The sequence below is a fragment of the Fukomys damarensis genome, unplaced genomic scaffold (genome assembly GCF_012274545.1).
Source record: "Fukomys damarensis isolate Sample0158 unplaced genomic scaffold, DMR_v1.0_HiC HiC_scaffold_14, whole genome shotgun sequence".
Taxonomy (NCBI): domain Eukaryota; kingdom Metazoa; phylum Chordata; class Mammalia; order Rodentia; family Bathyergidae; genus Fukomys; species Fukomys damarensis.
The window spans coordinates 4,439,289-4,453,806 of NW_022900926.1; the positions used below are offsets into that span (position 1 = coordinate 4,439,289).

General features: G+C 48.0%; 1 protein-coding gene across 2 annotated transcripts; it reads left to right on the forward strand.

The window, feature by feature from the left end:
- The first annotated feature begins 2,488 nt into the window (after nt 1-2,488).
- Nucleotides 2,489-12,358, forward strand: Smpdl3a (sphingomyelin phosphodiesterase acid like 3A). Of its 2 annotated transcripts, none has more exons than XM_010638242.3 (8): nt 2,489-2,513; nt 3,593-3,806; nt 4,767-4,911; nt 6,257-6,353; nt 8,052-8,221; nt 8,878-9,058; nt 10,398-10,522; nt 11,408-12,358. In XM_010638242.3, exons 1-8 carry the CDS (start codon nt 2,504-2,506, stop codon nt 11,723-11,725), a joined length of 1,260 nt encoding a protein of 419 aa, XP_010636544.1. In that variant the 5' UTR covers nt 2,489-2,503; the 3' UTR covers nt 11,726-12,358. The 2 variants fall into 2 exon arrangements, with proteins under 2 accessions (XP_010636544.1, XP_010636543.1); XM_010638241.1 differs by lacking the exon at nt 2,489-2,513 and adding an exon at nt 2,607-2,688.
- Nucleotides 12,359-14,518: the final 2,160 nt, after the last annotated feature.

The window sequence follows — 14,518 nt, forward strand, 5'->3', positions numbered from 1 at the left end:
GGGAGGCAGACCGGCCGGCCGGGGTTCGGGGTCCGGGCCCGTCGCTTGGGTGTTAGCGACCTGATGTCCTCCGTGAGCTCTCCGGGGACCCCGAGGTGGGAACCCGCCGAGTGCACCCGCTGCTCCCTGGGGGGCGCTGGCCCACGTTTCAGGTCTCAGGCTGCTTGTTTCATTTTGCAGGATTTCTGGACCACCGGCCTCCCGCCCCTCCCCGGGGCTGTGTAACAGATTCACCAGGCTGGGCCTCTGCCAGTTTAAACTGCCAAGTGCAGGCGGCACCCGAGTAGCAACACCTGCCTAGACAGCAGCCCAGGGTCCACCGACACCCGAACCGGGGTTCAGTGGGCTCTTTAGGGCTAGGTCCCACATTTCCTCTGACTTGGGATCTTCCTGTATCATTTGAACATTTATCTAGATATGTTGAGCTCTCATAGCCGCCCGCATGCACATTTGGAAATCCTTGTAAGGATTTCCTGTAGAATAAGAAAGTAATTTGTAGTGTGAAGAACTTTGAAACAGGTGACCTGGATGAGTGTGTGTCACTGGCCAGGTCTGTGGCCTCAGAAACAGGCACGAGCCTGGGTACGCACACCTGCACACACCCATGCACACAACATTGTATTTACAGTGTCATAGGTGCAAGCTGAGGCCTCCCGAGGTTCATTGTTTCTGGCCCTCAGGTTAAGAGCCCGCACAGCGCTACTCTTGTTCTATTTTAAGACGTCTTCCGGTGAATCGAAACACTTATCTTTGGTCTGACACGCAAAGGAGTGGCAGCAGCACTGGAGGCTGAGAGCTTTCTCTCCGGTCAGCTTTCACTGCAGATATTTTGGGTTATGATGTCTGGCACTTGGCCCTTTCTGTGTGTACTGAATCCACCATTACTTGGAAATGGGGAAGTTCAGTTTCAAATTCAAGGTACTGGACACCCTCAGCTCTAAGGAGGAAAGGTTTATCCTGGCTTATAGTTTGTAGAAGTTGCAGCCTGTACTCCACCGGTTCCAAAGCAGGGCAGCATTGCAGAGGGGAAACAGTTCATGGCATGGCAGGCAGGAGGCAGAGAGAGATCAAGGGAGGAGGAGGGAGACAGACCTTTCCAGGCCACGCCCCAGTGACCACCTCCTCCCGCCAGTCTTCACCCCTCAACATCATGTTTAGGCATCAAACGCATCAATGGACCAACCCACTCTCTCCTGATAGTGGACTCCCACGATCCAGTCTGCTCCCCAAGCCCTGTCCATGAGCTTCGGTGGGACAGCTGGATGGAAGCTAATACAGGGTACTAACAGCGACATTAACCTGGAGTTTACAAGCTGCCTCCCCTCCTAGGGCTCTCTTTACTCTTAGGAAGTCACTTCACCCCTACAGTGGGCGGTGTTATTCTCCCCGTGCTGTGGAAGGAGGAGGCCAGCGTTTCCAGGCTGGCCTGGGAGGTGGTGAGCTGGTGAGCTGGTGGCACGCCCGCTGGAAGTCAGGCGGTCTTCACTGCCAACTTCCTTATTTGGCTTTGGGTGCTGCTTACTACACTTTACGTTCTACAAAGCATATGTCTTATGTTCACGTAAAAAAGACATGCACTGTGCAGAAGGCAACTCTGCGATGATTCTGAACCATTTGTCATCTCTGCTTTGTGTGCTGCACTCTAAACGTTAGGGTGCTTTCTAATTGTGGAATGAAAGAAGTTACTCTTGGCGGATGTGTGCCAGGGGTGACTAAGAACTGAGCCGTTGACTATCGTGACTGTTATGTCTGTTCCCACCTGCATCTTTCATCTGCCACTGCTTGAGTGTGAACTGTGTTATAAAATTATAATAGTGTTGGCAAAGAACAGCCAAACAGATAACGTGTTTCTCTACCTTTACAAATAGACTGTTTCCACTTTATTTTTCCAGCTGCGGGATTTATTCAGTTTTGTCATCTTTGTGTAGATAGAAGTTTGTGTTGTACTTGTTCCTTCTGGTATAGTATAGGCTTTGTCATTTCAGACATAAAGTTAAAAAAACCTGTGCATATGCATTTTAACAGTTTATTTTGAAGGTCACTCAACGAAGGCACTGAGAAAAAAATATACAGAATAGGCTCCTTGAATATGTAAAGTGATTGACTCAAAATGTTCTTTTGTAACTCTGGAAATTAGTTGTTTCCTAGCGGTTCTTATACTTCTGAAAAGGGGGGAAAATTATAGTGATTAAATCTGCCTTTTCATCTTGTAAACCTACAAGAACGAGTGAAAATATTTCAGCTACAACAAGTTAAAACTGATATCTGAGAAGGCATCCAAATCACTGAGTTGACACGGAAATGACACAAAAGCAAACTCGGTGGGGGTCCCAGGAGCTCAGAGTCGCTGTGCAGCTCCGCAGGTGTCCAGATCGATGCAGCTTTGGTTTGCCGACTCTACGTTTAGAACCATGCTTCCGTTTCATAGAGTACTTCTGAGAAGGAGAAGGTGTCACCACATTTCAACTGCTCGCCACAGTGCCCGGCACATAATAAATACTTAATGGAGAGAGGTATGACTACGACTATGTGTGTCAGCATTTCCTTCAACATAGAAACCTTTCCCACGATGGTTAATAAGCGGGGATGCTGTCAGGTGGTTTGGCTTCTCCCTGAAGCCAATGCAAACATCTTTAACAAGTGCTTCCTGTAATGCAATTGAGGCCGTGTGCTGGCGTATGTTAGAAGGTATATATCTATTCAATAGCTTTAAGAACCTCTGGGAACTCCTATTTTTGGCATACTGCTATTGTTAAATATTTATGTTCTTTCTGAGGGGTAAAGTTACATAAAAACTGAGATATTCCTGTGCTGGCTCTGCAGTGTTCTGGTTGCGTGATCTTGACAAGCAACATTGTGTTTTCATATCATTTGTTCTGTGAGAGGCGTGTAAATGGGTTCCCAGGCCTTCAGTTCTGGCGGAGACTTGCTGTGCAGACAGCGTCACGACGCGGGCCTCTCAGAAGGATGTGCCTGTGTACCGCGTTCAGTAGTCACGCTAATACTGACCTCGTCCGACCTGACCTACATAAGTCCATTTCTTGCTCTTGTTCTCTGCATTTTCATCTCTCACAAGGAAGATGTTTAACTTCAGGGTGCAAGAACATGGAAATTACTAAGGGTTTCCTCCATCCCGGAGAGGAGCAGCTGTTTCTGTGCTTACTGTAAATATCTACATGGGAATTCCAAAAGAATTAGATGTATCAACGTTGTTTTGTAATCCACAGGGCAAACTTGTTGTTTTTAAATGTTTCTGTTAGGACGCCTTTTCAGCGCGTAACGACCACGTTCGTGGTGGGGGGTCGGTACATGGACCTGACACATCTTGATTACTTTTTCACCCCTTTATCCTCTCTTTGGTCCTCCCTCCCTCCTTGTTTTGGTTCCCTGCCCATTTGCAAAAGATCTCTGTTCCCTGTTTCCTATGACCTCTCTTTTATTTTGCTCTTTTTTTGATTTATACTTTGGGTTTCTCACGTGAGAGAGACCGTGTGACATGGTCTCCAGGTGCGTCCATTTTCCTACCTTCTCGGCAGAGCAGGACTCTGTTGTGCATGAACACCACATCTTCTTTATCACTTGTCTTCCACAGGACAGTTTTGGCACGTGACTGACCTACACTTGGACCCCACTTACCACGTCACAGATGACCACACCAAGGTGTGCAATTCGTCCAAAGGCGCCAACGCCTCCAACCCGGGCCCCTTCGGAGATGTCCTGTGTGACGCTCCGTATCGGCTCATTTCGTCAGCTTTTGACTTTATTAAGAATTCAGGGCAAGAAGCGTCTTTCATGATCTGGACAGGGTAAGTCACTCTGCAAACACTTGGGTTACCTAGCATTTACCCATGGTACCCCGAGCTTCCTCAGAATGCTGTATTGTATGAGAAGAGTAATTGTGTTTGAAGAGTTACTTGGTTAAAAAATATTAGGTCAGTTTTCAAGGTCCTGGTGTTTTTGTTTGTTTTTTCTAATGTAGACATTAAAAATTTGTTGTTAATGCCCAGAGGATTCTATTAATAGCACCCTTGCACTGAGGTCTTGAGGGGTTTACTAATGTCATAACTGATCGTGATTAAAGGCTCAGGGGAAAGGAGACAGTGGGGTGGGCCTAGGGGGACACTTTTGTGAACTGCCCTTTTCTGGTGGGCTGATTAGTCCTGCCTGTTACCCTAGAGGGGAGAGAGAGAGGCTTATATTTTTAGTTCCTGGGGAAATGACTGTGGTTTATTCTTGTAGAGTGTTAACTTCATGCTGTATATTCTTTTAGTTAATTTATACATTGCACCTTAATCTTTACAAGTATTACTGCTGCTCACATTTTACAGGAAGCACTGAGCATCTAAATAACCTGCCCAAGTGTACACAGCTAGGAGTAGCTAGACTGGCTTTAGCATCCAGGTCTTTGGCTCTGGAATCTGTGCTTTACTAATACAGTACATTTTTGTTGCACGTAAAACTTTAGTCAGACAATGAAATAGACTGGGATCCCCAGTTTATTTTTTTGTATTGTGTTTTCTTTGGACAGGGTCTCACTATGTTATCTAGGCTGTTCTCAAACTCCTGGGCTTAAGTGATTCTCCTGCCTCAGCCTCCTGAGCAGCTGAGCTCACAGGCGTGGGGTGCCGTGCCCTGTTGCTCATCAGCTCTCACTGCTGCTGGCTGCTTTAAAGTACAAGTGAGCAGTGATCAGTGCATCAGGGTCTGCGTCTGAGGGCCCTTTAGAAAGAGGGATTCTGTGCTTGACAGTTGTGCCTCCTTTCCAGTGACAGCCCACCGCACGTTCCAGTCTCCGAACTGTCCACAGACACTGTCATAAAGGTGATCGCCAACATGACGGTGACCATCCAGAGCTTCTTCCCAGACCTCCAGGTGTTCCCCTCTCTGGGCAACCATGACTACTGGCCACAGGTGGGCTTGACATCACCTTCCAGAAGGACTTAGAGAATTGCTCCTGGGAGTGCTGTTGGTTTCCACCAGTAACTCTGCAACTGTGTAGATAGGGTCGGCTCTGAATGATAACCTCTGGGCAAGGAGAGACAGTGGCCTTGGGGCCTTTAGAAGGGTATTTAAACTAATGAATAAAAAGTCCCTTCAGAAGCAAATTATCCATGTGTTGTGGTTAACTCCTGTTTTCCAGTATAGTCTTCAGTTTCTCCTTTCTTTTGAATACTTTCTTGCTTATTGCATTTCCATGACAGGGTTAGCAAGGAACAGCAGTGTTGACAGATGTTTACATTTTCCAGAATGGCTCACAAAGAGCTGGTACTCTGATAAAAGCTAATTTGTGGTTAAAAACAAAAAATGTAGCAAACTACAGTAGGAGGCAAAGAGGGGGAGTGAATGTTTGCATCCAGTTAATCTCATTAAACTGTTACTCAAGCAGAAACTGTTCAAAATATTTAACACCTGTCATGGGTCTGGCTCCTGCCAGTCAGGCGGTCCTTTGTTAAGCTACCTGTGCGTAACAGCTGCACTCCAGTTGTGACAGGGTCCTGTTTCCAGAGCGTAGAATTGTAGATTTGTGTAGATTCAAGAGATCCCAGAGAATGCTATTTAGTTCAAGGCCTGGCACACTGCGGTTTTTGGTTCCAATTTGGCCTGTTGCCTGTGCTTGTAAATAAAGTCTTGTGGACACACTGCATTTCCGTTCTGTGGCTGCACCTGTGCTACATGTAGAACAGTTGGCACAAAGACCAGTGGTCCGCAGCCCTGAGGGACGCACCACCCTTCTCTCCATGGATGACTTTGCCACCCCAGTCTGGACCCACCTTCCTTTTATCAATGAGGAAACTGGGGGCCGGAAATGCTGAGTAGCCGGTCCAGCGCTCACAGACAGTTGGCGGGAAGGCCCATTCCATTCCAGCCCTGTGCTAGTTAGAGCAGCATTCCTTCACACCTCCCGGCCCCAGCGATGGGGTAGTGCCGCGGGCCTTCTCTGCAGGAGGCATTCTCCTTTAGCCCTGTTAGTGCTGGGCGCCCCCTGCTTTGATGGCCTGTCTCAGTGATATTCTCCACCCCCACCCCTGGCCCTGCTCCTCTGCCCCCAGGACCTCCGTGGTAGCACTGGCCCAGTGTCCTATGATATCTATGTTTTGTCCCCCTGTCCCCAACTAAGCTCAAAATTCCTTGACATATAAGTCGTCATGCTTTATCTCCAGATGTTCAGTAGAATAGTCAGCGTGAAGGGAGGCTGGCGTTAACTGGTCCACGTGTCTTTAACGTCTCAATGGTGGGTTGTGTTGTTTGCGGCCAGGATCAGCTGCCCGTAGCCACCAGTCAGGTGTACGACGCCGTGGCCTACCTCTGGAAAGCGTGGCTGGATGAAGACGCTCTGAGGACGCTAAGGACGGGTAAGCGGAGGACTTGCTGAGGGCCACCTTTCTGGCTCGTACTATTTCAGTTTCGGTCTTCAGGGTTTGGTTCAGGGGCTGTTGTCAAGCACCTGAGCACTCGATTTTACTGGAGGACAGTGAGTAGTGACATCGCGTGGGACCTGCTTGTCTTGTAGGGAGCCCTCTCCTTTCTTGTTTCACTCTCGGTTGGGATATTCCTCACCGAGCACAAACTGACATCGAATTTGAATGTGAGTAACAGTCCACATTCGGTGGACTTCTCTGGTGCTGATGGAGCCCCCCTCCCGTGCCTCTGGCCCATTCATATACATAAGCCCTTAGCTTCTGAGAGCTCTGCAGGGGGAAATCTGGTCGGTGAGATCTTAGTGCTTTTAAAGTTTTGAGATAGGGCCAGGGATTTAGCTCAGTGGTTCCGGTGCCTGCTTTATAAGCACAAGGACCAGAGTTTGAACCCTGGTACCAAAAATAAAATAAATACATAAAGTTTTGAGATAATTCAATTAATGGCTAGACTTCTCCCCACTCAAAATTCTCCCTTCATTCTTTCCCTTAAACCTCTGGCTTCTGCCACTCCATTGTCTTTTTCGTTGCTAACACAGCACATCAGAGTGCATGTGAATTTGAGATTTGCTATCTCAGAATCAGGCCACGGCTCCGACTCATCTGGGGACCTGTATCTGGTCCCACCTGTCCGAGCCAGAAACTTACACGGAGAGCTTGTGGGCCTCAAAGGAAGAGCTGCAGAACGCAGCCGGGACTCTTTCAGGAGTCACAGTGGGTTTATAGGAGGCCCCGCTCCCTGCAGAGGCAGGCAGAAAACGCTGACCTGGGAGTCCTGGCCCATGTTTCCCAAGTTTCCGCATTCCAGTGAGATTGCCCCCTTTCCAGCTGAACCCTGGAGGATGGGATTCATGCTGAAAAGTGGAAGGGGTCTCTGCTGTCTTAGAAGCAGAGATGGTTTTGAGCAGCGGTGCCGCGCGTCAGGGCTCCGGCTGTGCCCCTCAGAGTCCCCGGGGAGAGCTGCGGCCATCTCTCCAAGGGGTGTCGGGGCCAGCTTGGCGGAGGCAGCCCTGCCACCAGCATGCCCCAGACTCTTCTTGGGTAGTGACGTGGTGAGGAGGACAAGAAATCAGAGAAGCAGCGACCTGTGGTGACGGAAAGTGAGGAAAGGCGTGGCTGGCGAGCTGCCCAGGCCCTGAGCAGGCCCCGGAAGTGAGGGCCGCAGCGGCCCCTGGATGCCCGACACAGTGGGACCAGAGTGGTTCTTGGGTTAGGCTTTATGGCCTCTTTCTGGGCAGGCTGTAGCAGCACTGGTTGGACTGACGTTTGTTCCTCTGTCTCTAGTGAGATAGATCAGTGTGTTCATTAGGCTCTGTCTTATCAACTCCAACCGCGGGTGCAGGGGTTGATGCAGGTACCCTTGTTTTAACGTAAACTTCAGTCTCATTGCTCACTGTCTGAATATCTTATTATCTTTTCATCTGAATATTGGATATAACTGTCATTGTCTCAGTGTGTACACCATGGGAGCTGGCACATGTTAGTAAACGTTTATTAAATTTTGTACTTACCTAAATTCTGAGAAGTAAGTCCATTTTTCCCGACTGCATTGTAAACCTTAAGAATTTGCCTCGACAAGGTCTGAACATAGGTATGTGTGCGTTTCTAAAATGGGCTTTAAAATTGCTTTCTTAGGTGGCTTTTATTCACAGAAAGCCCCGGGTAACCCAAACCTGAGGATTGTCAGTCTGAACACAAACTTGTACTACGCCCCCAATGCCGCAACCTTGAAACAGACGGACCCGGCAAACCAGTTTGTGTGGCTGGAAAACACCCTGAACAGCTCTCAGCACAACGGAGAGAAGGTGGGTAGGTCCCGCAGACCAAAGCCATGAGAGTATTTATAGAATTCAGGATAGAATCCGTTATTCAAGAAAGAAAAATAATACAATTTGGAAGATGTAAAAAGTTGTGACCAAGATCTCAGTTACTTTATATCAACACAAGTGTAGTATAAATGAAACGAGTGCAAATATAGTGACCTTAATAGTTTCTTAATTTTCATCTCTTCTTTCATCATAAATGGAAGAGATGGTATATTTGCTTTTTAAATTTTAATTAATACATCTTCAGTGGATGCAGTCTGAGACCATAATGTTAAGTAAAATAAATCAGACACAGGAGCTTAAGTATCATATAGCTTCTCTTGTATGAGAAGCACAAAGTAAATAATTTAACACAAGGCACAAAGATAAATGGGGAGATAGACCTTTTGGAAGTGGAACAGTAAGTATGTAGAGACGGAGGGACGGGGAGGAGGAGAAGAGGAAGGGTTTAAAAAGAATTAAGGTGTGTTAGGTGTGTTACGTGTGCCTGCTCCTTCGGAGGGTAAATATTGTGTACAGCAGACGTACTAATAAAGACAGAGCCGAACAAAACAAAGGGGGCTGATACATTTCCACTCTGGGCCTCGAAAGTCACTGAGCCTCACGCACCCTGCCCTGCCCTGCCCTGGTCGCAGGTGCTCCTCATCGCGCACGTGCCCGTGGGCTACCTGCCCTGCTCCAGCAGCATCACCGCCATGCGGCAGTACTACAACGAGAGGCTGGTGGGGCTGTTCCGGAGGTACAGCGCCGTCATCGCGGGGCAGTTCTACGGCCACACGCACCGGGACAGCCTCATGGTGCTTTCCGACCGAGAAGGTAGGTGGTACGCGGGCCAAGCGAGGCTGTGCCGGTCCTGGGGTCCCCGGCGCCCGAAGTTCAAGGCTTCCTCGTGGACTTTCAGCTCCAGCTTTTTCGGAGTCGCGGTTCCCTGCCGAGTGACCGTGTCCTCCGGAGCTGCGGCCTGGCCCCGGCTCTGCAGGCTCCTCCGCTGCACACGGCCGTCACGCCTGTGCGCACCAAGACTGAAGCGCTCGGCTCCCTGCAGTTCTGCAGACTCCTAGAGTCTTGGTGCTGTTTGTTATTTACCTGCTGCATTCGAGTTTCTTTTCGCTGGACTCGGTGTCGCTCTCCGCATTCAGCACGCCTTTCACAGGCCGTCACATGCGCCAGCTTCCTTGCAGGTGCTCGTTTGCCGAGAAAGAGACGTTCCGGCAAGAAACGGAGAGTTCCCAAAACCACAATTCTGATTTTATAGTAAACCGGAAGACAGTACATGTACCTTTCCTTCAGTAACTGGGGCACCTTTTTGAAATATTTACCCCTCATCCAGATTGGATTGGCCTGGCAAAAAATGACTACTGTTGCCGGGATGTAGCTCAGCCGAGCAGCCCCTGCCTGGTGAGAGCCAGGTCCCGAGTTCGATCCCCGGTACAAAAACAATGATTACTTTTTGGCCCTTGATAATTTTTTAACACAGAAAAATATACTTTGCAATAGATCTTTATATTTTAGGGTGACACATTAACCAAATCCTTACTGTGTACTCTTTGGAATACTGTTTTTGGTAGATGTACAGAATAAGCCAGGTTTTTATTCGTGTGTGTGTACTTGTGATAGACTTGGATTTTTGGAAGTATGAAAAGTTTTAAATACATACATATATATACACACACACACACACACACACATACGCTTTGCAGAGAGAAGGATACAACAAACCCTTATGTACTCATTATTCAGAGTCAGTATCTATCAGTATCAAGATCTCGCCCTATTGCTTTACCCGTCATCTACCTGTGACAAATTTCTATGTCATATGTATGGATATCTGAAGCTTATTATAAAAGGGAATCTCAAAGACCAGACGCATCGTAGCTCTGCATACTTCTGTATTCATTGTGAAAATATGTGAGTAATTTATGTGACTATAATAACATTTCCTTACTCACGAAACCAACAGCAGTTCTGTGTGGTGATAGAAATTCTCTGGTGCAGTTGGATGCGTCTCTTCGAAAGCTCGGAGCCAGGCCCCACTGAGGGTCCCTGCGTCATTTGGTTCTTATGTCTGTTAACCTCTTCCTCTGGAAGCTGTTCCTGTTTTTAATACAACTACACTCAATTAAAATATATATATATTTGCATATGTGTTTTCCAGGACATCCAGTGAGTTCTTTGTTTGTGTCTCCTGCTGTTACACCAGTGAGGAATATTTTAGAAAAAGAAACCAACAACCCGGGCGTCCGCCTCTTCCAGTACAAGCCTGGTGATTACACGTTATTGGTGAGCGGGCATCACTGTGGGGTTGGTGCTGTGGGGCCTTCCCTGGAGGTTTCTCCTCACAGCCCAGGGAGCGGTGCTCTGCACAGGTCTCAGGGCGATGCCCTGCTTTTCTCCTGGAGTCTGTCCATGCTTGGCCAGTGGGGCTGGTGAGGTCCACTTTTGGGAGGCTTTTCTGACTCTCTCCGGACTTCACTCTGATTTAGATGGCATTTAGATGAGCATCGAAAACCTTCAGGAAGCTAGTCTTCTCCAAAGAACAACTCTCCCCTTTCCCCCACCGTGTTGGGCTGTATCACCCAACACTGCCATTTCCCAGGGTAGCCCTTCCTAAACTGCAAATCAGGACAGAACTGAATTCAGGGAGCTGCTGGGAGAATTTGAATGCCTTCAACAAGTCCACGTAATGCATTTATGAAAATGCTTGACCCACACTAAGTGCTTAATAAACGTTTGAAAAAAGTTTTTAAAGAAAAAAATTGAATTGGACACTTGCTTCGGATGCAGAAGCTCTCTGAAGCTTATTCGTGGGTCTGTGCTTTAGAATGATTTAGCATCAAAAGGCTGACCATTTAGATTATAAGAGCCTTAGTCTGGATAACTGCTCTTTTCTGCAAATATAATTTGAAAAGCCTCTGCCTCAGTTAAAGCAATGATTGATTTAACTGCATTTTCCAAAGTAAATTTCACTGAGAGGTGGCTGTCATTCCCTATGATGATGAGAGAAGGAGTGATAGAGGTGGTATTGAACCTCTTTTTCTCTAAAACCAATTTTAAAGCTCATGGTTTTAAATTAAATGTGCTGTATAAATGTTGACAACCCCCCGCCCTTGTGTGATGCTTTCTGTGCCAAGAAGTGACAGGAGCTAGGGCTGTTTGTAACCGCAGGGGATGCTGCAGTATTACTTGAACCTGACCGAAGCCAATCTGAAGGGTGAACCTGACTGGAAGCTGGAGTACAACCTGACTCAGACCTATGGCATTGGAGATCTGCGGCCGCAGAGCTTGTACGGGCTGGCTAAAGAGTTTGCACGCCTGGGCAGCAAGCAGTTCATGAAGTACTACAATTATTTCTTCGTGAGTTACGACAGCAGTGCCGTTTGTGATAAGAAGTGCAAGGCCCTGCAGATCTGCGCCATGCTGAATCTGGATCGTGCTTCCTACTCACGCTGCCTCCAGCTGTACCGGGGAGGGCACGGTCCCTAGTGCGCCAGGCTGTCTGCTGCCAGGGTGACCTTGCTGTTTCCAAGGCCACTTTGTGGGGGACTGTTTGGTAAAATCTTTGTGAATTACCAAGTGAACAAACAGAATCCCTGTCTTTGCTCTGTTCTCTAATCATGCCCATGTATAGATATCTATACAATTCTAAATTTTTGCTATACTGAGTATATCTAGACAGCCCATTCATAGAATTATGTTTGGACGTAAATCTCCTACCTTCCCTTTTATATGATTGTATCTAACTCATACGTCTGTTGAAATTGTTACGTTACTCTTACTGTAAAGCAAAAGACTTCTCTCTAAGCATGACAAGAGTATTTCTGATGTGATAATTTTCAGACTTTTAATTCACGCTTGTTAAAATCTCAGCATAAACTGAGGTTTAGTCTGTTGCCAGCTGAGGTGCACAGCGAGCTCAGCGTTGTTTCCATGCATGGACTCCTCTTGGCTTCTTAGGGCCACTTCTGGGTCTACAGAACATCCCGGGGGGCCCTGCCAGGCCTTGTCATCTCTGGGGCGAAGCACCGCTGACTCTGAAGGCTGAGAACATAGCAAGTTGCATGTAGTGAAACCTCAGCCCCATGCTCTGGACTTCTGCTGGAATTGTGGGCCGAGAGATCCATCAAAGTTAAAACTTAGGCCAGGGATTTGGCTCAGTGGCTCTACTGCCTCCCTCACAAGCACAAGGACCCAAGTTTGATCCCTGGTACAGAAAAAAAAAAAAAAAAAAAACCAAAACAACCCCCCCCAACAATCTCAAATAAATAATGAATGAATGAATGAAAATTCAAACTTGTCACATCTGTGTGAGTGGCTTTCGCAGGCGATGGGTCCATGCCGGCAGCAGAAAGCTGGAACTTCACTAGCTAGCAGTAGGAGCAGTGTGACCATTTCTGGATCTTCTACTTGCTAAGTAAAAGCCATGAGACTTGCTGTCCTTGCTCACCTGCCTCATGTGACCAAGTTGTGAGGGGAGGAGGCGATACTGTTCTGCTAACCATGAGCTGCCCAAAAGTTCTGAGAGGACCAAGTAACTACAGTGATGACTTGGGGTCACTTCATCTCCCTCTCTCTCTCTTTGTGACATTTTACTCAAATTTATGTCCTCACTGCCAAACAGGGTGTTGTTAAGCAGGTTTAAGTGCTTCCCTTAACTGCCACGATAAAATGATACAGACTGGTGACTGACACAAGAGGAAGCTGTTTACTCACAGCTCTGGAGGCTGGAAGGCCAGGGCCAAGGTGCTGCAGGGTTGGTTTCCGGTGAGGCGTCTCTTCCCTGCTCTTGTAGACTGCTCCTCGTTTCAGGTGGAAGCTGCGGCAGGGCGGTAACGCACCTGACACTCGCCACCAGATGGGTCGTGTGCTGCACCCACATTTCAGCCCACAAAGGTGATTCTGGCATTGCCGGAAGGGGACCCGGGACAGAGGTCAGGCTGTCGGGAAGTAAAGCACTGCCGTCCACCCTGGTGTTCCGGAAGGGAGCAGGCTGGCGACCAGCTGTCACCCACAGCGACAGGAAGGTCCTGAGAGTCGGAATCTCAGGCAGAGGCCTCTGAGGCTGCTGCGCTCTCTTCTCTACTTTTTCAGTTGCAGCTAAGCTATGGGACTAGAGGGGAGCACCCAGGGTCGGAACACAGGAGTCACGCACGGTTACGAGTCTCGTCTTTGCTATCATTAGAGGCTCAAGGGGAGCAAGCGCTCCCCAAGAGATGGGGACAGCAGAGTGGAGCTGAAAGAGGGGTAGACAGAGCCGCTCACTCTTGAGTGTGGCTTGGGGGAGTGCAGAGTCTGTGTGCAAACAAGCCCGCGGCTGTGCCTTTGGGCGGTGACTGCTGAGTTCATTGGATGTTCTGGGCACTGTCCTCAGTACCATCGATAGAGCCACGGGCACCAAGGGCTCTGTGCTGGTGAAGTTTGAGCATCAGAGTGGCGCGCGTGTGTGTGTGTGTGTGTGTGTGTGTAGGTCAAAGGTAATACTGATGGCTTTAGCCACATCACACGCAGTCAAATCGGATGTATTAGTTCTACAGAGCCACCTTTCTCCTCCCCGGTGGTTCCACTCCAGGGAGCCAGCTGGGCTCCCACTGTCACAGCACGAAACAAAGGTGCCAGAAACACTGACAGCTTGATGCCAGAGGGGTCTGCTTAGGAAGATGTCGGAGGGTCAAAGATCGCAAAGGTGACAGCTTCGTGGGAAAGCGTGTGAGTATATAGACACGGAGCTGGTTACCAGAGTACGGGAGGAAACAGGTTCTGTGAGTCTCAGAAGATTTAATTATTCCGTGGATAGTGAGGCACCTGTCTGATACTTCAGAACTCTTTTTGGGAGTGAGCCTGGGGCATTTATTCTCTGATTCCCGAGGCCACAGTGGCTGGCGCTGGGAACGATACCACTGTTACGGGGTGGGGTGGGGGTGGGGTGGGGTGCATTTTGTGTTCGGTCAGCACCTGGCTGCCCACAGGTGTTAGAACACCATAGCAACAACCTCAGGTAGTTTCTCTTTGCCTGAACACTCATTAACCACCTTTCCCCTTCCAATCTAGCTAGAATCTTTACCTGAAATCTGTGTGGCTTTTTATTATCTTTGGGGAAGGGTTTAGTAGCAATTATTTTAGAATATTTGGATATTAACATCCTTTTAAGATAAAAGGTTTTAAAATTCAGAATAGCATTGAGGAACTATTTATATTTAATTAGATTTGTTTGCTTTACCAGAAAGAATAAAAAATCCTTTGGAATCTTCATGCTTTAGAGGCAAAAGGGATACAACTGTC

What these genes read in the sequence shown, in the direction of transcription:
- Smpdl3a (XM_010638241.1), top strand. Translation starts at nt 2,622, where the DNA reads ATGCAAACATCTTTAACAAGTGCTTCCTGTAATGCAATTGAGGCCGTG. An exon ending in GTGCTGGCGTATGTTAGAAG is followed by an intron (nt 2,689 to 3,592) that starts GTATATATCTAT and finishes TGTCTTCCACAG; the next exon opens with GACAGTTTTGGCACGTGACT. An exon ending in TCTTTCATGATCTGGACAGG is followed by an intron (nt 3,807 to 4,766) that starts GTAAGTCACTCT and finishes CCTCCTTTCCAG; the next exon opens with TGACAGCCCACCGCACGTTC.